Source organism: Umbelopsis ramanniana (assembly GCF_025399195.1).
Source record: "Umbelopsis ramanniana AG unplaced genomic scaffold K450scaffold_25, whole genome shotgun sequence".
In the NCBI taxonomy this organism is placed as follows: Eukaryota; Fungi; Mucoromycota; class Umbelopsidomycetes; order Umbelopsidales; family Umbelopsidaceae; genus Umbelopsis; species Umbelopsis ramanniana.
Genome location: NW_026252111.1, coordinates 129305 through 153023, shown reverse-complemented (window position 1 = coordinate 153023; position 23719 = coordinate 129305). Strand labels below are relative to the sequence as shown.

The following is a 23719-nucleotide window of genomic DNA, read 5'->3' as shown; positions in this document are numbered from 1 at the left end:
TTTGTAGCGTAAACAATTGCCAGCTCAACGGTGGTAGGGTAGATTATAATACAAACTATACAAGCAAAAATGTGTCGTCATTTTACATTATAAAATAAAAACGGTGACTCTGTTTTTTTTATTTTTTTAAATACATCTATGCTGATGCTTCGTTCCAGGCAATAACTGTCATCATTGCTAAACCAACGAGCATGGCGGCGAATTCCGAGAGAGCTTGACGGAAATCTTTCTTCACATTTTTGGTCACTTCGAGCAATTCAGGAATAACACCAACGGTAGCAATGTACATGAAACCACCAGCAGTGAAAGGAATAACTAGATCACCCCATCCAAGATCGGTTCCAAGGATACCAGCATGCGACAAGGCCAATTTTTCAGTAACATCCGATCCAGATCTTGTGAATTCCTCAATGGCAATACCAGCAATGGTTCCTAGGAAGGCACCGATGGCGGTTGTGAACTGAGCCATCATAGCTTTTTGTTTAGAGAATCCAGATTGGATCAGAATAGCATAATCTCCCACTTCGTGAGGGATCTCATGGAAGAAGACAGCGACGGCAGTAGTGGCTCCAACGCTGGGTGAGGCATAGAATGAAGCGGACATGGCCAAGCCATCGGTAAAGTTGTGAGTGAAATCAGCGAACAGATTGAGGTAGGCGCTGAGTTTGATACCGGAATCTATAGAGGTAGTGGCAGCAACAGCATCGGTGGTCTCCTTAGTTTCTTTACCACCATTGCGAGCTCTCAATTCTGAATGGTCGTGGTGGTGTACATCATTTGAGTGAGCGTGAGCATCGTCATCCTTCTTGTGTGCATGTGAGTGAGAGTGATCATGGCCGCTTCCGCCAGCAAATACACGCATTGATTTGTCCATAACGAAGAAGAAAAACAAGCCAGCAAAGATACCAAGACCAACAAGGACGTTCTTATGTTCATCATAGTGGATTTCGACATGTTCATCGTGGTGTTCGCCAAGGAAGGCGTGGGGGAGTAGATGAAGAAATACATCACCTAGAAGGCCACCTAAAATGCAATATCTGAGTTAATTTACATACTAACCCAAGCTTTTCAGTGTAGAAGCACACCAGGGTATTCGTTTTTCTCATTCACCGCTCTACCCTATATATCGCTATAATGTGTGTGCTGTATGAAACAATGACTACAGTCAGGGGCTGAGGTTCCTGCAACACTTACCAACTGCAAAACTGACAAGGGTATTGAGAGATGAGGTATCGATATCCGGGGGAACGAAGTATAGAAGCAAATTTGGGAAGATGGAGATGTATGCCGTAGCTAGCAGCGAATTGACCATCGCGTTACCTGGAAACAGGAACGCGAAAACTGCTGCTTGAGTCGACATGAGGAAGGAATGGCGGTGATCAGATCAGTTGCAGCGGGAGCAGCAGCCTTTTCAGCTTGCTGGAAATTCTTTTGCACCGTCACACCAATTACCAGGTATGCCCCAACTACCTTACCTTTGTATTTCTTTCATGCAACGCAACGATGTTCATAATTGTTCATATTACACGAAGTCTATTTAAATTTATACGTTCCTTCGTCTAATTGTTTTCATATAGCTGTTTTGCAAAATTCGTCGTATTTGAAGTTATTTGGACTGACGACAAACCCTCATCCACGCTGCGCATCCTGATTTGCGGAACCTGAACTCAAGAAAATATCCTGCAAGCGAGATTGGCATAAATTTAGGTCCACACGAAGAAGAGATGATATATCGGATGCAACTAATCCATCAGATGCTTTTACTGATTACATCAAGAGAATGCATACCTTCCATCAGTTTACTCAGTGGCAGCGATGTATGCCCCTTGATCAGAAAAAAGAGCAAGGACTTTCATGCAAGTTAGCATTGGCCAATATCTGTAGCCGATGAAGAACACTTCTATCACATTGACTTTCAGTGACTATCTAGATGCTTACTAGATGAATAGAAATCAGCTGCTTTCAAGGTGAACGATATGCCAGATAGCTTGGCTACACCTTCCCAAATCAATTTTGCATTCCCACTTTTGGCACATTTCCAATCCTCCAAGCATCGAAGGAAATTTCCCAGTCACATACCCACACTTCAAGCACACGATCTCAAACCATTTCCACCTCTGTCCCATCGAGCCAACAATGGTACAAGAATTGAAACCAGCAATTCGAGGTAAAGCATAATGAATTTCATGCTCTCTGTTGGCTATTGTACACAATGAAGGACCAGATTATGGAACATGCCGCTGACTTGTGTTGTCAAGGGTATTGGTGATACTCAGAAACCTAGTCTCTAACCATAATATGTTGCTATAGATATCCTAAAGGATTCCGACATGGCCACTGTCAGTGCCAAGTCTGTAAGAAAGAAGCTGGAAGCCATCAATGGCTGTTCATACAACGACAAAAAGAAAGAAATCGATGCTCTCATCATCGAGATCTACGAAGCCATGCAAGCAGACGAAGAGGAAAGTTCCGACGATCAGCCGCTAGTTAGTCAAAAGAGCAACAGCACGAAACCAAGGGATAAGAATGAAGAGTACGAAGCATATGTTATGAAGCCCAGCCCAGCCAAGCGGAAAGCAGCCTCGTCAAAATCCAAGACAGACGATGCAAAACCAGCGAAAAAGAAGAAGACACGAAATCCTTCATCGACTGGGCGTGGTGCACCAAATAATGGGTTTATGAAACCTCTCAAGCTGAGTCCAGCGATCCAGACATTGACAAGATGTGAACAGGATGAGGTAATTTTTTATTCAAAGACGTCTGCAATGATGCGACGGATGGACGTTAATCCTGGTATTACTTATAGTTACCCCGACCAACGATTGTGAAGCGAATTTGGGAGTATATAAAGGAAAAGGATCTGCAAGACCCAAGTGACAGAAGGAGTATTTTTTGTGACGATACCATGAAGGCTGTCTTCAAGATTGACCGTGTACATATGTTTACCATGAACAAGATCTTGAATGAAGAATTGAAAGCTGTTGCGGACGATCAGGCGGCGTCATAGGATAGGTCGTAGCATTTTTTTCATTTAAATGTCAAATAGTAAATAAATATCAATCTCGCTGGTTCAGAAACGTAATGGTGGATAGACAGGAAAGCGTTAGAACGGCTTGTTCATAAGTATTCCTATTTCCTGGGGTAAACAAATAAGGGTGCTTAAGCACACTCTCCTCAAAACATACATCATCGCACGCAATTGCAACACTTGTCGATTGTCATTCTAGCAATTCGTATGGCGTTTCAATTGAAAAAGTACAGTATTGCCAAATAGTCCCAACCTTTTGAGCATCGATCATGAAATGTTTCCCGCCATATTTTTATTGCTTTTGAATAATGCAGGACACAGTTATTGGTTTTATTCAGCAGCCATGTCATCCTTAACACGCTTGGTAGGATTTCCTCGACGTCGCCAATCCTTTCCTATAAGGGAAATCCAAATTGATCCACCAGCGATCCAAGTAAGCCAATACCTTAAAAAGGGATACCATCTTGGAGTCCATCCTCGGCCAGCTGCCTTGACATCAGTATACAGGAGAAACACATAACCAAAGCTTTGAGATAGGAGTGCAACGTCCGTTGGGAAGAACAGCGTCGGCCAGGCAAGAAGTGGAGGAATGACGCCATAAGAATAACGTGCGAATCCCGTAGAACCTGGATCAGGAAAAAACGACAATCAATTGCCAACGGCAGCATATTGGGTTATTAATCGGACATCCACTTTACCATTGTATTTGGCCATTTCCAAACCCCAGTGGACAGCTCCCAGCCACGACAATATACAAGCTCCAATGCCCACTTGCACTGGCTCGATAAAAGATAAAAGCTCGGGAGAGTCTGCATAATAAACGCTCATCACACTTGCTGCCATGCATGGTAAGACACCCAGAAAGCCAAAGAACATAGCAGGCTTCGGGACGTCTGTAAAATCGGACACGACCGTTTTCTTTTCATTGTAGAAAAATGAGTGAAAATCAACAAAGTGAAAAACAGAGTATAACGTCCTGTTCACTCCATGTCAACTTACCACATCACTTCCCAGCTCTGAGACTGAGCTTTCACTCCTCTTTTGGTCCTCTTGCGCCGACGCACTGACAGAACGCTCGGCTGGTTGATTGGTGAGGAAAAACTTTCTTTGCATTGAAAGTGGAGACACTGTCCTTGGGAAAGGTCTTGCATAGGCTCGATTTGCTGATACTGTAGTCCGCTGTAAACACCATGTTTGCCTATAAACTGATGCTAAATCTCTTGCAACAATCCGTCTTAACATATTTTGGCTCTTAATCAGGAAGAAAATTTGCTTGACACTGTATGGGCTTGTGCGTATAAGAAAAAAAAAACAAGTAGGAGAAGAGTAAAGCAATATTCGTCATCCGAGAGTCTAAATGTTTAGACAAAAATGCACAATATGGCGCTGTACGAGTGTGTGTGGGAGTCAGCCGAGCGCATGAATTGAACCAAATTTTTGGCGCTTCAGCCCAAAGGTTCAGCTTTCGTCACAATGATTTTGCAATACTAAAAATCTGCATACCTTGAAAAACACGACAAGGACTGTTACATGCTGAAGCTGCGTATCATCACGCTTATATTGTTGTAGCAAACAGTGCTTTAGTCCCTACGTATGACACTCAGAAAATGGAGACACATCGATGGAAAAATTGTACGGGGGGAGCAGGCAGCGTTTTATTTACAGTAATAAAAATCATAACACATAATGCTGAATGGACATAAGAAACAATATGCGGTCAATTCTTTTTCAGTAGCACTTTTTATCATTTGTTAAACCATGACTTGAACGTATCAGCCAGGCTATCCTTTGCGTATTGCTGTTGGAATTCTTGAGCCTTGTCCAAAGAACTTCGTCTGTGTTGATCTAACTTCTGGAACGAAGTACCTCCGTAGCCATCATTACCAAAACCCATGCTGGTACGTCGTTGCTGGTTACCAGAGTATTTAATCCCGTTATCACCGGCACCTTCCATGACACCAGCACCGCTGAACAGATGGTGGGAAGTGTCACTACTCATACCAGAGGTTTGGCTACCAAGGTTGGTTTCGGTACCACGGCCAAGTTGTTCAATGACTTCGTTTGCAGGAATCTTGCGGTCCATTTGATAAAAAATAAAATTGTGTAAAATAAGTTGGAAAGTGGAAAACTGAGCTTATTTATATTCTGGGAGGCAATAAATGCAGAAGATCTTTTCAGCGCCAACTGCTTATGAGTCTGGTCGAATGAAAATGTAAGCATGAAATCCGGAACTGCAAACCCAGAATTATTACCACGGCACGTCTGCAGTCATCGATCGCTTAGGCTAAGACAAATTTAATATGAAAATATGGAATATATGAGTATACTGATTTGGCTATTGGAAAAAATAAGCTACTAGGATATTGTGTTGGAATGATAGTTAGGCTGGAATGGACGTAACCAACCAACTGTACAACCTCATTCTGAGGTGACTATGCACACATCATCGATGGCACATATTTGTTTTACTGCGATTGACGACGAGACATCGATCGACTTAGTGTTAAATCGAGAGCCTTTTCCCTTACGACGACAACTGGACATTCAGCATTACGGACACAGACTATAGGATGTGAGGAAAACATGTGTTAGAGCTTGCATCTCAAATTACATAGCTTGGAATCACTTACAATCAGATACGCTGCCCATGGTAAGTCGCTTAACGGCACCGAGGCCTCTCGATCCGATGACAACCATATCTGCACCGATCTCATTGGAAAGTCTTACAATTTCATGCTTTGGATCGCCTTTGAGGATATGGATTTGAGCAGTCATCTTTTTTTTTTTAATAAAAAAAAAAAATATGGTATGAGTAAATGCTGAGCACACGCCAAGCCAAAATCAGTCAGCACCCACCCCACGCTGGACCAGACGTTCGACTAGAGGCTTCAATTTGAGCGTGGCTTGATCAGACTCTGAAATAGACAATCTTCGTGCCGATCCTCGAAATCCTGCACAAGTAAGACATCATTAAAAGGATCGAAAACCACAAATTTATAGTGTGTTAACGTTACCTGCATTTGAGTCAGCACCCCAATTACGATGAAAGTATGTGGACTCCTGGACATCCAAAACAGTAGCCAAAACAACATGATCGTTGTCAGAGCGCAATACTTGGGCCAACGACCACTCAAACATTTTTTGACTGAACTCGCTGTTGTCATAGGCTATAAGGATTTTGCGACGCAAATGACTATAGAAAGAGTTAGTTTATCGTACCGAGAAATGAAACAAAAATTTCTCGGTAATGGTCCTTACGCGTCAATACTTCTCCGCCTATTAGAATTATGTGGAACATCATTAATGGTAGATCCATCAAGTGAGGCCAAGGTTCTAAAGTCGGTCCCATCGTCGAAACGAATAGAGTTCCTTTGTGGTCTGTGGTTTTCAATTTCTGCCATTTATCAAAAGGTATGCTTTGGAAAACGAGATCAGGAAAGAGAGGAAACTTCTGCTGCAGACCTACCCCATATAATTCGAGAAAGGATGACATGTGGCCTGACAATTTTTCTCACCAGTTGCCCAAACGAAATTGCTATACTGTTTTTTGGACAGCTTGCATCCCTCACCCCGTGTCTCATGATCTTTTTTTGACAAAAAGAACGGCGAGTTAAGCGCCACAACCAAAGAAGTTGGTCGGTTTTCCTTAAACATACAAAGACAAAGTCAAAGGAATGGCGTACCGAAATACAGCAGTGAGTCCGATGTTCAGTTTATCTTTCAGTGGAAATTTTATTGAATAGAGCCCTGTACTTTTATCTTTTCAAAAAAAAAATTAAATGGTCATATATAAGGTGATGAGTACAGCATGATCAGACGAGGGTTGGTTCTATCGAAACATGTTTGGAGGGCGCAACGCTTGCATCTAGTGGCTGAGCAGAGTTGGTTCTTGCTCGATTATATAAAAATTGCTCGAGAATTCTCAAGTTCTTCGCGTTTGCCTGGTAAAGTATGTCAAACACTAAGCCAACTATGGGTATCAGCCCGATCTATTCAAAGGAAAAGTTTAATACAACATTCTCCTCCATTCCACCTCTTACTACCACAACTTACCACAAAATTCACCGTTGTGTGCCATCGCATCTGCGACTTGACCTCATGTGAAATATTAGCTGTACATGCCAAGCGATACAAAGCAATGGCAAAGAACAGCGAGATAGTCTTGCCAAGCACGGGTATCAAATCTAATTTTACAGACTTAGTACTGTTTCTTCGCAGTTTTATGGGTAGTGTTACTAGATACTTACCAAGAAGCATGTCCCAGCCGATCCAACAGCAGCAGCATTTAAACATGCGGTCAAATACTTCAACTCTGCTCTTGTACTGTGCAAGTACCTTGGCATCTTTTGCAGGCAAGATGATGGGCACTTCAGGTTGTTTTCTTCCGAATCGCATGGAGTGATGTTTTAAGAAAACCTTTGGTGGATTGAATAAAATACAGGATATAAAATGAAATGGTCGGGAGTTCCGTATTCCTGGATACTTGTATTGGTAGGAGCGGAAGGTATTACCATCTGGTCATGCCTTAAACAGGTAGTCATTGCGTCATATAATTGACTTCTATTCATTTTCCAGCCAAACGAAGTATCTCGACCTTCGATGTTCCATTCACAGCAGCAGTATGGCTGATTCAGCTTATCCTGTGGCTGTCAATCAATTTTGTGTTGATCCAGTGCCTAAACCAAAAAATTAAAAATTTCGAGTTATGTGTTGGTTTGTCGTAACCCATAACTCCAAATCATGAGTAATACAAACGATCATTACCGACGTTTATGAATGTTTTACGCATACTAGCTAGTGTGGTTGGTGGGTCACAGTGACGATGAGCTTCGTATGCGAGGAGTGCTTGGAGCCATTTTTTGAACACCGCTCGCCGAGTAAACGCTGTACCAGCCCAAGGAGTGGCTGTGGTCCAATTCTTTTTCTCTCTCAGCAAACCCTGAGCCTTTTTTCTCTCTCTCTGGCCAATTACCAGATCTTTACTGTTGTTGTTTCATCTGTAAAGGTTATTGTCCACATTCCCTACATAGACTCCAATATATGTCAGCGACAAGTCCAAAGCCTTTCAATCTCAAAGACTATCCCGTTGTCATTGGTATCGATTTCGGTAAGAAAATTCTTCGCATTTCAATGTTTACAACCCGAGATGTTCTAACACACTTGGGAAACAGGTACCACATACTCCGGCTGTTCCTATGCCTTTGTACAGAATGACGAAGTTATTGATATTGTTCGATGGTAAAGTATCTCTTTGACTAAATTGTGCTCGCGGCAGTATTATTTTTCTGTAAAGAAGAAATACTGCATCGCCTCATGAGCGGGTCATTTCACCTTGTCCGAATAATGGCTCTGCTACCCGAGATTAACCTTTGCCCCCTATCTATGACGATACAGGCCCAAGCAGCACTCAAACGTTTACCCCAAGGTATTAAGCTTTTGAAGCATTTTCTCGATATTCTAGCACATGCCTGCTGCAACGAATTACCGTACCCCATTGCCGTTATTTGCCCTCCCGATCCACTAAACACCCGTCATTTCTTATTGTTAGACCCCTACATTGAACTTTTACCAAGGCAATTCCAAGCAAATGACACAGTGGGGAAATGCAGCAAGGCTAGAGATGCAACGCCCAATCGCGCGGAACTCTGTGCTACTAAAGCAATACAAGCTTTACTTGGATGAAAATATTGCCAAGGACTTACCTCCTTTGCCCAACGGTTTGACTATCGTCGATGCTATTGCCGATTACCTCAACGCTTTTCATGGGCATGTTGTCTCGGAACTGAAGAAGGGTTTTGCCAAGAACTATGGCCAGCATCAGTTCAGATACTGCCTGACGGTACCAGCCATGTGGAGCGATCGTGCGAAAGCCGCTATGCGTGAAGCTGCTATCAAAGCTGGTCTTATTGATGCCAGCGATCACCGTGATCGCCTTATGCTCATTTCCGAACCAGAAGCTGCTGCCTTGTACTGTGAAAAGAAATGTGAGCAGTTCAACTTGAGACATGGAGATCGTTTCATGATTTGCGATGCTGGAGGTAAAATAATTTTTTGAATCTGATTCAGAAATCACCTAAATATGGGCACTTTAATTAATGGAATGACTCTGTGTATTTGCAGGTGGTACTGTCGATTTAATCGTTTTTGAGATCGAAGAAGGCCGCTTTGGTCGTAAACTCAAGGAATGCACAAAAGGTCATGGTCAATCTTGTGGATCAGTATTTTTGGATCGCCGTATGCGCAAACTCTTGAAGAAGAAGTTCAAGGAATACCTTTCCACCATTCCTGCTAGTGCCTTCGAAACTATGATGGATACCTTTGTAGACCTTATCAAACCACAATTTGATGGAGTAGACGACCAATTTATACAACTTCCAGCTGCCATGAACCTAGATTCCCTCAATAATCCCGCCATTGGTTTGGAAGATGGTACCCTTGTTGTGTCTGCTCAAGAATTGAAAACAGAAGTTTTCGAACCAGTCATCCGCGATGTGTTGGCTTTAATTGAAGAACAATTGGTCAAGGCTCAGACGATGCAGGCCATCTTTTTGGTTGGTGGGTTTGGCTCTTCAAACTATCTATTCGAACGCGTTCAGCAAGAATTTGGTGCTCGTGTTGGTCTGGTGGCTGTTCCACCTAGAGGAGAGCTTGCTGTTGTACGTGGTGCTGTTTACTTTGGCCTCAACCCCAGAATTGTTACCACCCGTATTCCAAGATACTGGTATGGTATCGACACCACCACTACTTTTGAAGAAGGTGTTGACCCGCCAAGCTACAGAATTGTACGCGCTGATGGCAGTGTTCGGTAAGAATCACAGGGCAGCCGTTCTTTTTTGATTACATCCAATACTAACCTTAACTTCATTTGTCTCTTCCAGATGTGATAACCGGTTTTCCGTTTATGTAAAACGTGGTGTTCCACTCGGTATGATTCATTCATCTGCATGGCTTCCTTTTGCTAAGCGAACCGTATAAACTAATTTCCCATGCTTTTCACTTTTAGACATCGACAACTGCGTATCAAAGGATTTCTTTGCTTATTATCCGCATCACACAACTTGCACTCTATATGCAGCTGATACTGAAGATCAGCCTCGCTATACCCTTAGCCCTGGTGTTCGCAAGGTCGCAAATTTCACCATTCCCATGCCAGCTTTGACGGGAGTCCGCGAAGGCGAGAAGGTCGATTTATCTATCAAAATGTACTTTGGAGAAGTTGAGTTGCGCGTGGAAGCTGTGATCAAGGGCAAAACATATGGCACCACTTGCACATTCGATGCCGCCGATTCATAGAAACATTATATATTTTTTTCTCACTTACAGTATCGACAGGAGCGTTGTTCTGGATTATCTTGTTATGTGTACCATCCCAAGAAATAATTTAGAGCGGTTTTTGCTTGTCTTTTGTCACCCATTTCTTTCTATCCCCCCAAGTCTCCTCCCCACTTTTTTTTTATTCAGCCGCCCTTTCTCGTATGGTTCCATGAAATCCATATTTTTCTCTCCCCAACTGTCTTCCGTCCACGGATTATTTTATCTTGTATTTCGTAACGGTTATTGTACTTGATTGAATAGCTATAGTAATTGATATCCCTGTAGACCTTATCGACCTTCTTCCAGATTGGTCTTCGATCTTTTTCCCTTTGTTTCATTTCGTTGTTTATCTGTTACCATCTTCCCAGACTTTTCTTCTCAACCCAAAAACAAAAAAATTAAATCCGCGCGCTATTCCTCCCCAAATTTGAATGATTGAAAACTGTATTCCACTCTGGTAGCGAAGAATATGGAGTAGGCTGGATGGGCCAGATGGTAAGGGGGGGGGTTGTCTATAACGCGTTCATTTGAACGACAATGCGTCGAAGATATAACTGCAAAGTCCGAACTGATGAATAATAGCATGGGGTGAACATTTTGTCAGTTCTCGTTAATGCTTAGAATTCCACTCTACGCAGTCATCAAACTTGACACTGGAGCCACCGAAAATGTCTAAAGCACTGTATCCATTGTGAGCAATTGTACTCTTTGATTCAACTCTTAATGGTACCTTACCTTCCGAATGTAAGGTCTACTTTGCCGTTGCTCAAACGATCAACTAATTCAAGATCGCTGATGTCTGCATAAACAATGCATTAAACCATGTATACCTCAATATGTATGTGTGACCAGAATGTACTTACTGTTACCCCCACCTGCATAGGTTGTTGGAATCGTGACCCATTCACCCAGCTCTATGGAAGACAAGGGTTAAATTCATGCAGCTACGCGCACAATACTAAAATGTGAAACATACTGCGAACAAGCTCTTGGTCTATCCCTTTGCACAAACCCTCCACATCGGCAGCGTGTACTAGAAATTCACTAACAGTCGAATCAGATTTGGAAAGTCCCACTTTGCAATATTGACAGTAGAATGAATCTTTACCTGCAATATTGTGATAGCATATCCAATGTTTCTGGCCATGATATTAGTTCATGTACATACGATCGCCTTGCTATACGACAAAGCACTACACACCTTTGTTCACTTCCATGTCTGTCATAGTTTGCCACTTGTTCATGGCCACTATCCACTTGTTATCCTTCCGTCTACAGCTAATTTATGAAAATGTCAATTGTTAGGAACTCCTATGATCGCTATACCCATACAATCAAACCTACCTCACATCGACCACAAGTTTTTCTTTTCCAACAGTTTCAGATAATCGCTTCAAGCGGTCCAGTGAAAATTTAGCATCGGGGAAGAGATAACTGGTAATGATGACCTGTAGATTTCGATATGGAAATTAACAATGGTTTGACTTTTCCGAGTATACAGACAAGATCCCCAACCTTATTTGCACCCAAATCAATCCATTCCTGCGCATTCTCTACAGAGATTCCTCCTCCGACCTGTAAACCGCCTATAGAGTGGCCCGTCAATAATGGCACTTCCACGTTGGTTTAGTGATAAGCATCCGAAAAGAAAAGCACTAAATACCTGGCCATGAAGCAAGTGCTTCTATTGCAGCAGCATCGTTGTTAGGTCCGAGCTTTATCACATGTGCTCTGGTTATATTGTGCTTCTTGTACAGTTGCCCGTAGTATGCGGGGGATTCTCTTTTCAACGCAACATTATGGTGTTACTACGTTTTGACGTTTGGTTTAGAATCAGAAAATCGCGAGGGAATTTTACTTTGACACAAAATTAGTACGCAGTGAATCTGGATCGGTATCTGTCAAGGATCCACCAACGATCTGCTTGACTTGGCCGTTGTGTAAATCTATACAAGCGTTGAATCGCGTCATGATTGCCTGAACTAGTCTTCCAACACACCGGCCGATAAAAATCTCACAGCATCAAAATCGATCGATCGGGTTCTCAATTTTCGCCCATCGAATAAAAAAGAAGCTGTTAATTGTTACTGAGAACCACGTTTTCTACTTCTATGACATACTTCTATGACATAGATAGCGTCGGGCTCGATGATAATTGAACCTTTCGATTCTGCGCGTATGATCTCATCAACGCTACGATTCCGTCACAACTTCAATGTTCTATGAGATGCTATCTCAGTGTTTGCAATATTGATGACAGAAAAAAGATACATGGAAGTTTATTTTGCCATCTCAGCATTCTTAATGTGCTTCCGGAAGTATTCCGGCAACTCTTCTAGTGGCTTTAAATGCATACTAAAGGTTATGTTCGGCGGAATTGTTGCATAAGCAGAAGTTGGAAGATATTTAACGCGCATGGTTTGTGTAGAGTCTTCTCTATTGATAGCTGAAACAAATTCAGAAACATCCCCTCTGTAATACTTTGCCACGTCTGCTGGCTGTGAATTCCTTGTCATCTTGAAGAAGTCAATCTGTCTAGTTGCATTAGAAAATATACCAGTCTTTGATACTGCAACCCTAACAATATCTGTTTCAAAACAGATAGACATAACTGTTTGAGCAATGATTGAAAATATCAAAAGAAGTACAAATTTAAACATAAATAGTAGGGGTCGAAAGAATAGGCTGGGGAAAAATATATAGCCTAGGCATTTTAAGATCCTCACATACACTGCCCCAAGCTGAACACAAGGGCTGTTCGGTTATTAAGCATGTGGTGTAGGGGTGGGAAGTGAGCTTATTCAATATGGTGAAATCATTAGTTTTTTTCTCAGAGCCCTAACAAGGTAAGCTGAGTAAGCTTAACACTGATTGCCTGATTGGAGGAAGTGCCAGCAGTGGCCCATTGCCTGAGCCAAAGATATGGTGACGCCATCAATTCTCGAACGAAAAGTGGTATATAAACCCTGAGAAACCAACGATGATATACGAATATTACTTTTCTCTCCCCACTTTAAAGTTATAGAACATCTATGGCTCCTAACGATACTGTCACCGCTTCCAATGGAGCTCCAGTCAACGAAAATGCCTCCTTGACTGTTGGAGAAGACGGACCAACTTTGATCCAGGACTTCAATTTGATCGACAAGCTTGCTCACTTCGATCGTGAACGTATCCCCGAACGTGTTGTACATGGTCAGTACTTTGCTCAATAGTCAATTGATGCGTTCGTTGTACGGCTTGAATGGCTAAACACGTCTATTAATTTTATCCTAACAGCCAAAGCTGCCGGTGCCCACGGCTACTATGAAGTAACTCACGACATCTCTCACCTTACCTGCGCAAAGTTCTTGACTGGTATTGGCAAGAGAACTCCTTGCTTTGCCCGTATCTCAACTGTTGGCGGTGAATCTGGGTACGTTGATTAATTGGTTACACTAATGTGGTCATTGCGCATCGTCATGGACAGTCATTGACGTCGCCTTTTTATTTTTCATTAACAGCTCAGCCGATACTGCTCGCGATCCTCGAGGATTCGCTGTCAAATTCTACACCGAAGAGGGAAACTGTGATTGGGTCATGAACAATACCCCAGTCTTCTTCATCCGTGATGCTATCAAGTTCCCCGACTTCATTCACACACAAAAGAGAGACCCTCGCACCAACTTGAAGGATCCCAATATTTTCTGGGACTTCCTTTCCCAAAATCCAGAATCCACTCATCAGGTTACCATTCTTTTCTCTGACCGTGGTACTCCCGCTTCCCTTCGCAAGATGGATGCTTTCTATGGCCACACTCTCAAGATGGTCAACTCCGATGGAAAGTTCAAGTACGTTAAATTTCACTGCACAAGCAAGCAAGGCAAAGAAAACTTCACCATTGAGGAAGCTGTCAAGATTGGTGGTGAAAACCCCGACTATTTGACCCAGGACTTGTTTGAACACATCGAGAAGGGTGACTACCCCGAATGGACTGTGTCCATTCAGATCATGGAACCCGAAGACAAGGATAAGATGCCTTTTGATATCTTCGATATCACCAAGGTTTGGTCCAAGAAGAACTACCCACTCCACCCCATTGGTCGCTTCATCTTGAACAAGAACCCTGACAACTACTTCTGTGAAGTCGAACAATCTGCTTTCTCACCTTCTCACCTTGTTCCCGGCCTTGATGTCACCCCCGATAAGATGTTGCAAGGACGTCTTTTCAGCTACCCTGACACTCACAGACATCGTCTTGGTGTTAACTACCAGCAACTACCCATCAACCGTCCCGTTGCCCCAGTTGTTAACCACCAACGCGCTGGTCATATGGCCTTCGACAACCCCGGTGGCCGTCCCAACTACCCCGACAGCACCTTGGAGGAGCACCCACCAAAGACTCTGGTGCAGAACAACCCTACCAAATCATTCACTCATGTTCCCGAGAAGGTCTACGGTATCACTGGAACCTATGTCAAGCCTATCAAGGAAGACATCGACTTTTATCAAGCTGGTGAACTTTGGAAGGTCATGTCTGAGACAGACAGAGAACACTTGGTCCATAACATTGCCATCCATCTTGGACAGTGCAAAGAGTACATTCGTACCAAGCAAATCGGTCACTTCAAGCGTGCCCATCCTGATTACGGCCGTCGTGTAGAGGAGGAAATCGCCAAGGAGTTGGCCAAGTAAAAAAGATCATCACTTTTGTATGATTGATATCTAGCTTCCAATAATGGAATTGTATATAATATGAAGCGCTTTTATAAAGTTAACCCATGAACACAAACTACCGCTGCCGTTTTGTAAACTGAACAGTGTGATAAATCTGCCCAATGAAATCAGTATAACTGAAAACAAAAAAAAAGCAAAATTGCTCATTGAAATTATGACCACAAAATCAGACAAAAGCTACTTTGTGACTAACAAGTGCAATTTTCCATTGTACATTATCTTGATGCAAAGTCAATGGTCCAAGGCACTGAGAATGAAACGGAAAGTTAAAGCTATACCTCGGTAGCCAACTGTCTGGTTTCCCTCCCCTCTGTTAATTTTTCATTCGCTGTCTTAAAGTTTACCGTTCCAGCCGTAGAGAGTGCGGTGCGACCGATGTACTTGATATGGAAAATTGTGGGGCGACACAAGAGGTGGCGGCCACTGTCACGGACCCCATCCAGCGTGGCTCCATTCTTGATTCCGCGGAAATCCATTACTATTGATTGTCCCGCGTGGTTCAGAACGCTAGTATTAGCACAATGATATCTGGAAACATGAAATATTAAGGTTTCCAGGTAATGGGGGTTCATTTCCTCTCTCTGAGTATAAAAGGCGAGTTTGGAGAGCGGTACCTATTCTTTTCCATAGCATATTATTACCAAGCACTACCCATATGTCTTCAACAAACTTTGTCAAGGTCGATGGTACAACGCTTGTACGTGACGGCAAGCCCTTCCGAGTGGTTGGCACCAATTTCTGGCACGGCATCAACATGGGCGCAATCGAAGGTATAGTATAGATCGAAAACAGATGTTTGCCTGTACCAATCTGAGACTGACGGACACGCTTACGACTGATAGAATGGGGAGGTGACCGCAAGCGCTTGGACGCCGAATTGGATGAATTGAAGAGCTTAGGTGTCAATATGTTGCGCATTATGGCTTCTTCCGAAGGTGAAGGAGACGAACCCTTCCGTATGAAGCCATGCTTGATGACCAAGCCTGGTGAATACAACGAAGAGATCTTCCGCGGACTGGATTACTTTTTGGATGCCTTGGCTAAGCGCGGCTTTACTGCTATCGGTATGTATTTTGAGGCGTTTGAATGGGAAAACAGCTTTCAACACCGGTGTCTAACTTTCGGAGTACATATTTTGATGATTAGTGACATTGACCAACCAATGGCACTGGAGTGGAGGGTAAGTTAACTGAAGTGTATGCTATTGATGTTGGAGGCAGAGTCTAAAGTTGATGTTTTCTACCACTTAAGATTTGCTCAATACGTTGCTTGGGCTTCCGACGACAAGGAGGTCCAGTATCCACCTTCATGGGATCCTGTTGCCAAAGCTTACACGACTGCTGGATCATTTGATGATTTCGCTAAATACGGTTGCCGCTTCTATAACGACGAAACCATCCGAGGAAAGATCGACACCATGTTTAAGGATAATATCAAGACCATTGTCAGCCGTCGTAATACCATCAACGGTACACTGTATAGCGAAGACTCGTCCATTTTGGCTTGGGAGCTATGCAATGAGCCCCAATTCCCACCTGCTTGGTGGGTAGATGATGTGGCAGGGTATATTCGCAATCTGGGAGTTTCACAACTCATCACCTCTGGTATTGAGACAAAATACGATCATGTAGACTTCACCAACTCCCATGCCAGCTCCAATATTGATTTCTGTACCAGTCACTTCTGGTGTGAGAACTGGGAAATTTACGACCCAGAGGACAAGACGACGGCCAGTTTAGAAAAGACCAAACAGGCTGTCACTGAATTCATACACAAGGTGACAAATTGGGCTCAAGAGCTAGGCAAACCACATATCATGGAAGAGTTTGGTATGGCACGCGATGCTCATCTCGGAGCTAAATACAGCGAAAAAACAACCACCACACACAGAGACGAGTATTTTGCTACGATTTTTAAGGTTGCTGAAGAACTTGCTGAGCAAGGTAAAATGACTGGTACATCCTTCTGGGCTTGGGGAGGACAAGCATCTGAATCTGCTGAGCCAAACCAATATGGTGTTAAGCATATCGGCGACCCACCTCACGAAACCCCTTTTTGGTACAGCGTCTTGTCAAGTGACACCACAACCAAAGACATCATCAAATCGCACGCTGAGCGAATGTTGTAACATTATTTATCCTCAAATGCTCCATAGCATAAGACTCAGATTTCTGTCCAGATAAAGTCATAGTCTCATTTCATCATACAATGAATAAAAATCATTCACTGCGCAACATGCTGTTCATATAGGCTCTTGCATAATACCAAAGTAGTGGAAAATGTCCGATCAACCGCACACCGAAGACGACAAGCTATTTAAATACATACTACTTTGAAAAATTACCTGCTATTGAACGACGTTTGAACAAGCTTTGACATCCTTTGGCATGTAAGGAAACGTTTGCAAAGTACATTGTGTCTGCTGGCCCAAAACAACAAGGTCCTAGACTCACAAACAAAAAAAAAGTCCCAAAAATTTCGAGATAGCCGCCGCATAGTTTCCCAAGCCAACTTACGATATCAGCTGGCTTCTCATCCACATAACGCAATGGCAGGCCATGCAACATCCAGCGTACTGGATATTGTGCCCGAATCTGAAGCTGCCACTGTCGGGTCCAGTGGCCCTTCCTCTCAATCGTCTGCTCCAGAAGTGAACTCACAAACGGCTGTACAATACTTGAACGCTTATAACAGCCCAGCAGATAGCAGGGCTACACAAAACGGCGGCATTTTGGAATCGCTAACTCCCGCTAATGCAGCTGCCATTACCGCCAGAAGTGTTAATCCCACTTCACGCACAGTACGGTGGAATTGGGTCAATTATCTACGAAGTCGCTGGCAGCATATCTCAAGCTCCAGCAAAGTGTTGCTGATTATTACCACGGCCATATCGATTATTCAGGTAAGAAACAAAAAAGCGGGTTATTTCTATGGCGGGAGACGTTATATACATAAACGTCTCCTTGATTCATTCGGAGACATTAAAGCATTGACCATGTTCGGAGGGGTTTCTCCCTTAATTTTTCTTCCTCATTTCAGATTGCTGCGAGCGTTGTAGCTGTCGCAATATCCGGGGACGGTACCTGCGAACGACCACTCAAGATTTTCCTAATTGTATATGCTATCAGAGTGCTTCTCTCTTTTCCATTTTCCATGTACCAGTACTTACATCCACGAAGAAGGAGGAGAACGCGACGGAGACGTTCTAATACCGCTAATGCCCCGGCAGAGACGCAGGCTCCTACGACAGTGCATCCTATTTCCCCGGCAACGGAAATAGACAACAGCTCGTCCATACTACCACCTACTGCTCCACCTACCACCACGCCTCCTACGACCGGAGAACATCAATCTCGAACCACCCGCCGTCATATCATTGGCGGCCGAGTCGATCGGTAAGCTACTACATCTATATACCATTTGCTCACATTGAAAGTCAACATACTGAATTCAATTTGGACGAATATTCTTTTTCTTCAGTGCAAAATCGTTGCTCGACTTGTTTGCAACTTTCTGGTTCGTAATCGGCAACTACTTTTTATTCGGAAGCACATCTTGTGCAAACACTGCTAGTGTACTCTTCTATGTAACTTTAACATGGGTGGTTCTGGGCTATGTCATGATCACCATTCCTATTTTGTTCTGCGCAGCTGCTATATTTTGTTTACCATGCGTACTGGGTAATGTGTATAACGTCGTATGGGAACTACCTTGTGCACAACACACTGACCAGTCTTTTTTATCAAGCAGTTGGTATGCGAATCATGCAAGTTGGTGAACCCTCCGAAGTGGGTGGGGCGACAGCTGAAGAAATACAAAAAATACCAGTTTTACGGTTTACCGACAATGCCGCGGACACTAATAGCATTGCTGAGTCTCACGTATCTGTCAGGAGTAGCGCTAATAGGGGACTGGAAGCTGCTCCACGCGTGGGATTCTTCCGCCGGATGTTACGTCGAAAGGCTGGTCAAGCTAAACCCAATGACATTGAGAAACCTGAGTCAAAGCGGGATCATAAAACCATCAGCTTTGACTGCAGTGAAGACGCCGTATGTGCTATTTGTCTATCCAACTATGAGCAGGATGAACTTGTTTGCAGACTATGGTAAGTTTGTCTTCCAGCAAGATATGAAATATATATATTCATATATCTCACCATGCTATTGTAGGTGTCAGCACCATTTCCACAAAGACTGTCTTCACGAATGGCTTGCGTTGAATAGCATGTGTCCAATGTGCAAGCGCGACTGTCGTGGCAAGGAGTATGAAGTCGTAGAAGAAGAGGACAATTAGTAGCCATTATAATATTAACAAACGATCCATAATACCACTAGCAGCTCACCCCTTGTAAATTTTGCATACTGAACGAATTAACACTCCTCTTTCGTCAAATTTTTTTTTTATTTGATTTTCTGGCTCCGGTCGATTGGTACCTTTGACATGTCTCCCGCTCAACACATTCCAGACCAAATTCCAGTAGGAGCTTTGGCATGCCAGAAGGATACATTTCTCAAAACAGCCACTACGAAATGTATCGGATGCTCGGAAAAGCCGGATAAGAAAGGCTTTTACGAAGTCTTACTACATGATACCAGTAGGTGCCTCCACATCGGGTAGGATTGGCATCCCCATGTTACTAATCATACTACCTCAGTCTTGTTCCCAGAGGGAGGTGGCCAACCCAACGACACGGGCTTTATCGATGATATCAAAGTTCACAACGTACAGCGTCGAGGACTGCAGCACATTCACTTCACCAAGGAGCCAGTAGCGGTAGATAAGGAAGTCACATTGAAGGTGGATTGGGATAGACGATTCGATCACGTTCAACAGCACACTGGACAACATCTCCTCAGTGCCGTATTAGAACAGGACCCATACAAGTTTGAAACCGTCGGCTGGTGAGTGTACTTTGGTAAAAAATATAATACCGTATGTGGTTTCTCTGTCTGCCCGCTTACTCAACTTTGACGTGGTAAATAGGAACCTTGGTGACAAAATCTCCTATGTGGAACTCGCTCCTAACAATGGCAGTCTGCCAACTGCAGAACAAATCAGCCAAGCCGAGGATGCCATCAACACACTCATCTTCTCTGGCGTACCAATCATCACCCACGCAGAGAACAACGCTGCCGACGACAATAGACCCGACTCCCTTCCTAGTGATTACCGTGGAGGAGTGATTCGCACCATAGAAATTGAAGGCCTCGATCGAAACCCATGCTGCGGTACCCACGCCAACAACTTGGCCCAGCTTCAATCCATCAAGTTTTTACACACCGAGAAGATTCGCGGTAACAACATGCGACTGTATTTTGTAGTCGGCCGCCGTGTGCTGGATCTACTCGACTCCTCCTACACGACGTGCAAATCGTTGACTGGCTTGCTCTCATGTGGACCGGAGTCGTTTGTGCCTCAAATCACCCGATTGCAAACCCTGCAACGTACTCAAGCTAAGACCATCAAACGGCTCATGGCGGAGCTCGCTGGCCACGCCGTTACCACGCTGGTTACAGAGGTGAAGGAAAATCGCTATGCTATGGTGCATCGAGAAGATGCCGACATGGATTATCTTGTCCTGCTCGCCAACGGAGCAAAAGAGCAAAAATTGCTGGAAGAAAATGCCGGGGCGGTCATCATCCTTGCTGGCGGTGACCCATCCGCTGGCGGACCCATCATTGTTCTTGGCAGTGATGATGATTCGGTCAAGAAGGCTACGCAAATTCTCACTCAGCATTTGGACGGTCTCAAGGGTGGCGGTAAAGGGCGATGGCAAGGCAAGTGTAAAACTTGGAAAGGATGGGATAGCGCTCAAGCAGCCATCAAAGAGTTGTATACTAGTCAATAAATAGGAGTGCAAGAGAAAATAAAAAAAAGCAGAAACAGCTACGGCCATTTGAATTATATTTTTTTTGGTACTTATAAAGTTAATTTTGCAAATTACCATACTTACAAAGATGCAAACAAAGATATCAACTTTTTTGAGCAGCAAGAATATTAAGAAAAACAACAACCCCAACGACGGTATAAAAAAAGGTATGAAAAACCATAACTGGCTGGCTAATCATGTAAGCAAAGAATGGAGGAAATAGATCAATCTATATACGCAAAAGGTAAATACGAGTGGTATAGCCAGTGAACGACAAAGTTGCGACATGGCGTTGGGAGGTGGTGGTCTTATCTCAGTCGTCACCAGAGTTGCTGGTATCGTTATGACGGTAGTAATCCAGAAAAGTGGACGATCTGTGACTTGATGTCAAGCGTTGCTTGCGTTTACGGAGTTCTGAAGGCAACGTCGGCTGAGGAAAAGGCTCTTCTTCACCACGGTGCACGCCAGTTGAAACAAAGATTTTAGGCTGGTAGCTAGCTTCTTCGTCCATGACACTTGAGTTTCTAAATTTTTCGACGAGCGCTTTTTTGCCCTGTATATTGGCATATGACAAGGTACATCTTTTCTCTGAATTGAAGCGATTCCTATGTCAAAAAGTTAGTATAGCCATACTGTTGTGGATGACAGAAATGATTATTTTTTTTATAAAAAAAAATCTTACCATTTTCTGCCCACTCTCTGTTGTGCAAAAGTAACAAGCGATCTGACAGTAGGATTGGATTAAATGCTCGTCTTTATTCCCAAATGTTTTGTATGGAAACTTACCGAAGTTCAATAAAATTGATAAATGCATATCCGACGTTGCACTTGTTTTTAAAATCGATGCGGAGGTAGAGGAAATCGTATGCGCCGTTGTGCGTGGTGTTAATGCATTCGATCAACATTTGCTATTAAAAGAACGAGACGTTAGCCAGCCTGGATAGTCATGTTTGTTGTTTCCGCACGCATCGTACAAGAAATTTTCTTTACCTGCGTATACTAATATGGAGAGAAACCATTGGTGGAAATGAGAGCGTATTGTTATCTTAGTACCATGCCACCCAACTTAGTGCACTCCGACATAGGGTTTACGTACCTTGTTCGGAATATTTCGAATCATGCAAGTCGTGCGTTTATCCAAACCTAGCATCGTGCAAAAAATTAAATTAGAATAAGATGAACCAAATATTAGAAAGCAACCTTAGATCGTCGCAGCCTGCTACACACCCATGAGAATTCGGTCGATGTCAATTTCGTTATTGATGGTCGGTGATGTGGTACGGCCAGGTGGTTTAGACTTAGCGGAATCATCTTCACTTTCCGGAAGTGGCGTGTCGACGACGTCTTCTAATTTTACATCGGCCATGTGCTTGAAAGTTTTCAGTCGTTGTAGGAATGCATTGATGGTTTCTTGTTGCTTTGCACCATATTCAGTTCTCCTTTCCTGGTATTGGTCATCTTTATTAGCCATGGGAGTAGGTAAGACCTTGTTGTCGCAAACAATGTCATAGGCTCGGTTACTCGATCCAAATGAAATATTGTTGAGTGTATCTATAAACTCAAAGTGAAGATTCTAAAAAGGACAAGCCGATCCGAACCATGACATAAAACGACAAATAAGATGGTGGTGGTTTGGTGGAATTACTGTAATAAGATTAAATGCTGTGTGTCTTACCTGAATAATGTGGTTATGCAGTTCCTGGGTTGCTTTGATGGCTGAACGTTCGTCAAAGTATTCTCCAACAAATATCTGTCGGTCAGAATAGAAAAGGGGGTTGGGACAAAGACTTTGGAGACTACCAAAGCGAGCCAGAATATCCGTGGCAAGTGATAAATCATGTCCGCTAACTCTAACCATGAATTCACTGTTCTTTTGAATATTGATTCCGTGTATCTTTGACATTTGTTCGGCAGTACAGTAAGTCACCCAAGTTCCATAAAACGGGTCACTTTCTTGTATGGCTAAAGCAGCCTTGAGAACTAGCCTATATGCGTCTCGGACATCAAAGTACACCACAATCATTTCATGCCTTGTGTGTAGATGTTCAGCCCAGATCGCCTTCAGGTCACCGTTCATCTATTTTGAAAAAAAAAAAAATTGAGTACGGGAAGCAACATGAGAGTAGTGATGTTGAATGAATAATCAACATGTGCATATAAGGGTTGCCAAGTATTACCTGAATGGCTTCCAACAATGCTTTTTCGTTGACATGGGATGCAATGTTGCGTATATGCACAGCTCTTGAAGCATTTTTGATGCCGCTCATCGTCAAGTCGGAGCTTGTCCATGCGCTTCTACCATTCGCACCAGAAAACTGAGCAAACGGATGATCGGAGAGATGGCTACTGTCGCTACTGGTGCCACTGCTATCACTGGCATTCATAGTACCAGATTCTAGTCTGTACAGTAAATCCAACCAGGGTACAGATTTGCTAGACGAAGGGACAGTGTACCTTGATTCTTTGTTCGGCAGTAATGTCGAGGAGGGGCTATGATCGTAGAATAAATGCGTATCACTGGGGTATGAAGTGGGAGTGAAAGGATGAGGTGGGGAAGTACGATGATGGGAAAAGCGATCGTCAATGGATACCATCATCATTGCAGCCATTTGCGCAGATGAGTGATGTGACATGAGACAAGGAAGAAGGGAAAGATTGATGCTGAGAACGCTGACCGCGACTCAAATAGTTTTTTTTTTTTTTACCACACTGATTCATCAATTGTTATCCCCTTTATAGAGTCACCGTGGTTTCACAATGTCAATAGCGTTCTCGTTTTTTTTTTTTTTTGG

The 23719-nt window shown here is 43.3% G+C and overlaps 12 protein-coding genes across 12 annotated transcripts; 6 read left to right on the top strand and 6 right to left on the bottom strand.

Annotated features, from left to right (window-relative positions):
- Positions 1 to 74: 74 nt before the first annotated feature.
- On the bottom strand, positions 75 to 1437 carry K450DRAFT_239795 (uncharacterized protein). The gene is made up of 2 exons (XM_051588824.1): positions 1195 to 1437; positions 75 to 1023 (listed from the first exon to the last, which is right to left on the bottom strand). The coding sequence occupies exons 1-2, from the start codon at positions 1358 to 1360 to the stop codon at positions 137 to 139; spliced, it is 1053 nt and encodes a 350-aa protein (XP_051444937.1). The 5' UTR covers positions 1361 to 1437; the 3' UTR covers positions 75 to 136.
- A 671-nt stretch (positions 1438 to 2108) lies between these two features.
- Positions 2109 to 3082, top strand: K450DRAFT_239791 (uncharacterized protein). Its single transcript, XM_051588823.1, has 3 exons — positions 2109 to 2167; positions 2311 to 2738; positions 2807 to 3082. Exons 1-3 carry the CDS (start codon positions 2137 to 2139, stop codon positions 3005 to 3007), a joined length of 660 nt encoding a protein of 219 aa, XP_051444936.1. The 5' UTR covers positions 2109 to 2136; the 3' UTR covers positions 3008 to 3082.
- A 191-nt stretch (positions 3083 to 3273) lies between these two features.
- K450DRAFT_239788 (uncharacterized protein) lies at positions 3274 to 4350 on the bottom strand. The gene is made up of 3 exons (XM_051588822.1): positions 4028 to 4350; positions 3727 to 3946; positions 3274 to 3654 (listed from the first exon to the last, which is right to left on the bottom strand). Exons 1-3 carry the CDS (start codon positions 4268 to 4270, stop codon positions 3359 to 3361), a joined length of 759 nt encoding a protein of 252 aa, XP_051444935.1. The 5' UTR covers positions 4271 to 4350; the 3' UTR covers positions 3274 to 3358.
- Positions 4351 to 5289: 939 nt separating this feature from the next.
- K450DRAFT_239783 (uncharacterized protein) lies at positions 5290 to 6456 on the bottom strand. Its single transcript, XM_051588821.1, has 5 exons — positions 6287 to 6456; positions 6043 to 6221; positions 5885 to 5979; positions 5659 to 5803; positions 5290 to 5591 (listed from the first exon to the last, which is right to left on the bottom strand). The coding sequence occupies exons 1-5, from the start codon at positions 6427 to 6429 to the stop codon at positions 5494 to 5496; spliced, it is 660 nt and encodes a 219-aa protein (XP_051444934.1). The 5' UTR covers positions 6430 to 6456; the 3' UTR covers positions 5290 to 5493.
- A 156-nt stretch (positions 6457 to 6612) lies between these two features.
- Positions 6613 to 7788, bottom strand: K450DRAFT_239776 (uncharacterized protein). Its single transcript, XM_051588820.1, has 3 exons — positions 7276 to 7788; positions 7082 to 7212; positions 6613 to 7017 (listed from the first exon to the last, which is right to left on the bottom strand). The coding sequence occupies exons 1-3, from the start codon at positions 7421 to 7423 to the stop codon at positions 6841 to 6843; spliced, it is 456 nt and encodes a 151-aa protein (XP_051444933.1). The 5' UTR covers positions 7424 to 7788; the 3' UTR covers positions 6613 to 6840.
- Positions 7789 to 7811: 23 nt separating this feature from the next.
- Positions 7812 to 10403, top strand: K450DRAFT_239771 (uncharacterized protein). The gene is made up of 7 exons (XM_051588819.1): positions 7812 to 8135; positions 8200 to 8266; positions 8423 to 8453; positions 8577 to 9066; positions 9149 to 9833; positions 9907 to 9953; positions 10032 to 10403. Exons 1-7 carry the CDS (start codon positions 8069 to 8071, stop codon positions 10319 to 10321), a joined length of 1677 nt encoding a protein of 558 aa, XP_051444932.1. The 5' UTR covers positions 7812 to 8068; the 3' UTR covers positions 10322 to 10403.
- A 370-nt stretch (positions 10404 to 10773) lies between these two features.
- Positions 10774 to 12398, bottom strand: K450DRAFT_239763 (uncharacterized protein). Its single transcript, XM_051588818.1, has 10 exons — positions 12201 to 12398; positions 12006 to 12124; positions 11858 to 11928; positions 11687 to 11790; positions 11544 to 11614; positions 11451 to 11481; positions 11319 to 11386; positions 11206 to 11256; positions 11078 to 11141; positions 10774 to 11022 (listed from the first exon to the last, which is right to left on the bottom strand). The coding sequence occupies exons 1-10, from the start codon at positions 12311 to 12313 to the stop codon at positions 10953 to 10955; spliced, it is 762 nt and encodes a 253-aa protein (XP_051444931.1). The 5' UTR covers positions 12314 to 12398; the 3' UTR covers positions 10774 to 10952.
- Positions 12399 to 13349: 951 nt separating this feature from the next.
- K450DRAFT_239755 (uncharacterized protein) lies at positions 13350 to 15113 on the top strand. Its single transcript, XM_051588817.1, has 3 exons — positions 13350 to 13537; positions 13622 to 13757; positions 13846 to 15113. Exons 1-3 carry the CDS (start codon positions 13375 to 13377, stop codon positions 15014 to 15016), a joined length of 1470 nt encoding a protein of 489 aa, XP_051444930.1. The 5' UTR covers positions 13350 to 13374; the 3' UTR covers positions 15017 to 15113.
- A 600-nt stretch (positions 15114 to 15713) lies between these two features.
- K450DRAFT_174240 (uncharacterized protein) lies at positions 15714 to 17186 on the top strand (the record flags this gene model as incomplete). Its single annotated transcript, XM_051584194.1, has 4 exons — positions 15714 to 15828; positions 15901 to 16122; positions 16205 to 16238; positions 16310 to 17186. The coding sequence occupies 4 exons, from the start codon at positions 15714 to 15716 to the stop codon at positions 17184 to 17186; spliced, it is 1248 nt and encodes a 415-aa protein (XP_051444929.1).
- Positions 17187 to 17554: 368 nt separating this feature from the next.
- On the top strand, positions 17555 to 19495 carry K450DRAFT_239750 (uncharacterized protein). Its single transcript, XM_051588816.1, has 5 exons — positions 17555 to 17960; positions 18098 to 18453; positions 18539 to 18738; positions 18806 to 19163; positions 19228 to 19495. Exons 1-5 carry the CDS (start codon positions 17607 to 17609, stop codon positions 19349 to 19351), a joined length of 1392 nt encoding a protein of 463 aa, XP_051444928.1. The 5' UTR covers positions 17555 to 17606; the 3' UTR covers positions 19352 to 19495.
- Positions 19334 to 20977, top strand: K450DRAFT_239745 (uncharacterized protein). The gene is made up of 3 exons (XM_051588815.1): positions 19334 to 19652; positions 19713 to 19959; positions 20042 to 20977. The coding sequence occupies exons 1-3, from the start codon at positions 19499 to 19501 to the stop codon at positions 20904 to 20906; spliced, it is 1266 nt and encodes a 421-aa protein (XP_051444927.1). The 5' UTR covers positions 19334 to 19498; the 3' UTR covers positions 20907 to 20977.
- A 145-nt stretch (positions 20978 to 21122) lies between these two features.
- Positions 21123 to 23719, bottom strand: K450DRAFT_239740 (uncharacterized protein). Its single transcript, XM_051588814.1, has 8 exons — positions 23105 to 23719; positions 22603 to 23004; positions 22155 to 22371; positions 22024 to 22070; positions 21918 to 21926; positions 21714 to 21835; positions 21610 to 21651; positions 21123 to 21532 (listed from the first exon to the last, which is right to left on the bottom strand). Exons 1-8 carry the CDS (start codon positions 23558 to 23560, stop codon positions 21241 to 21243), a joined length of 1587 nt encoding a protein of 528 aa, XP_051444926.1. The 5' UTR covers positions 23561 to 23719; the 3' UTR covers positions 21123 to 21240.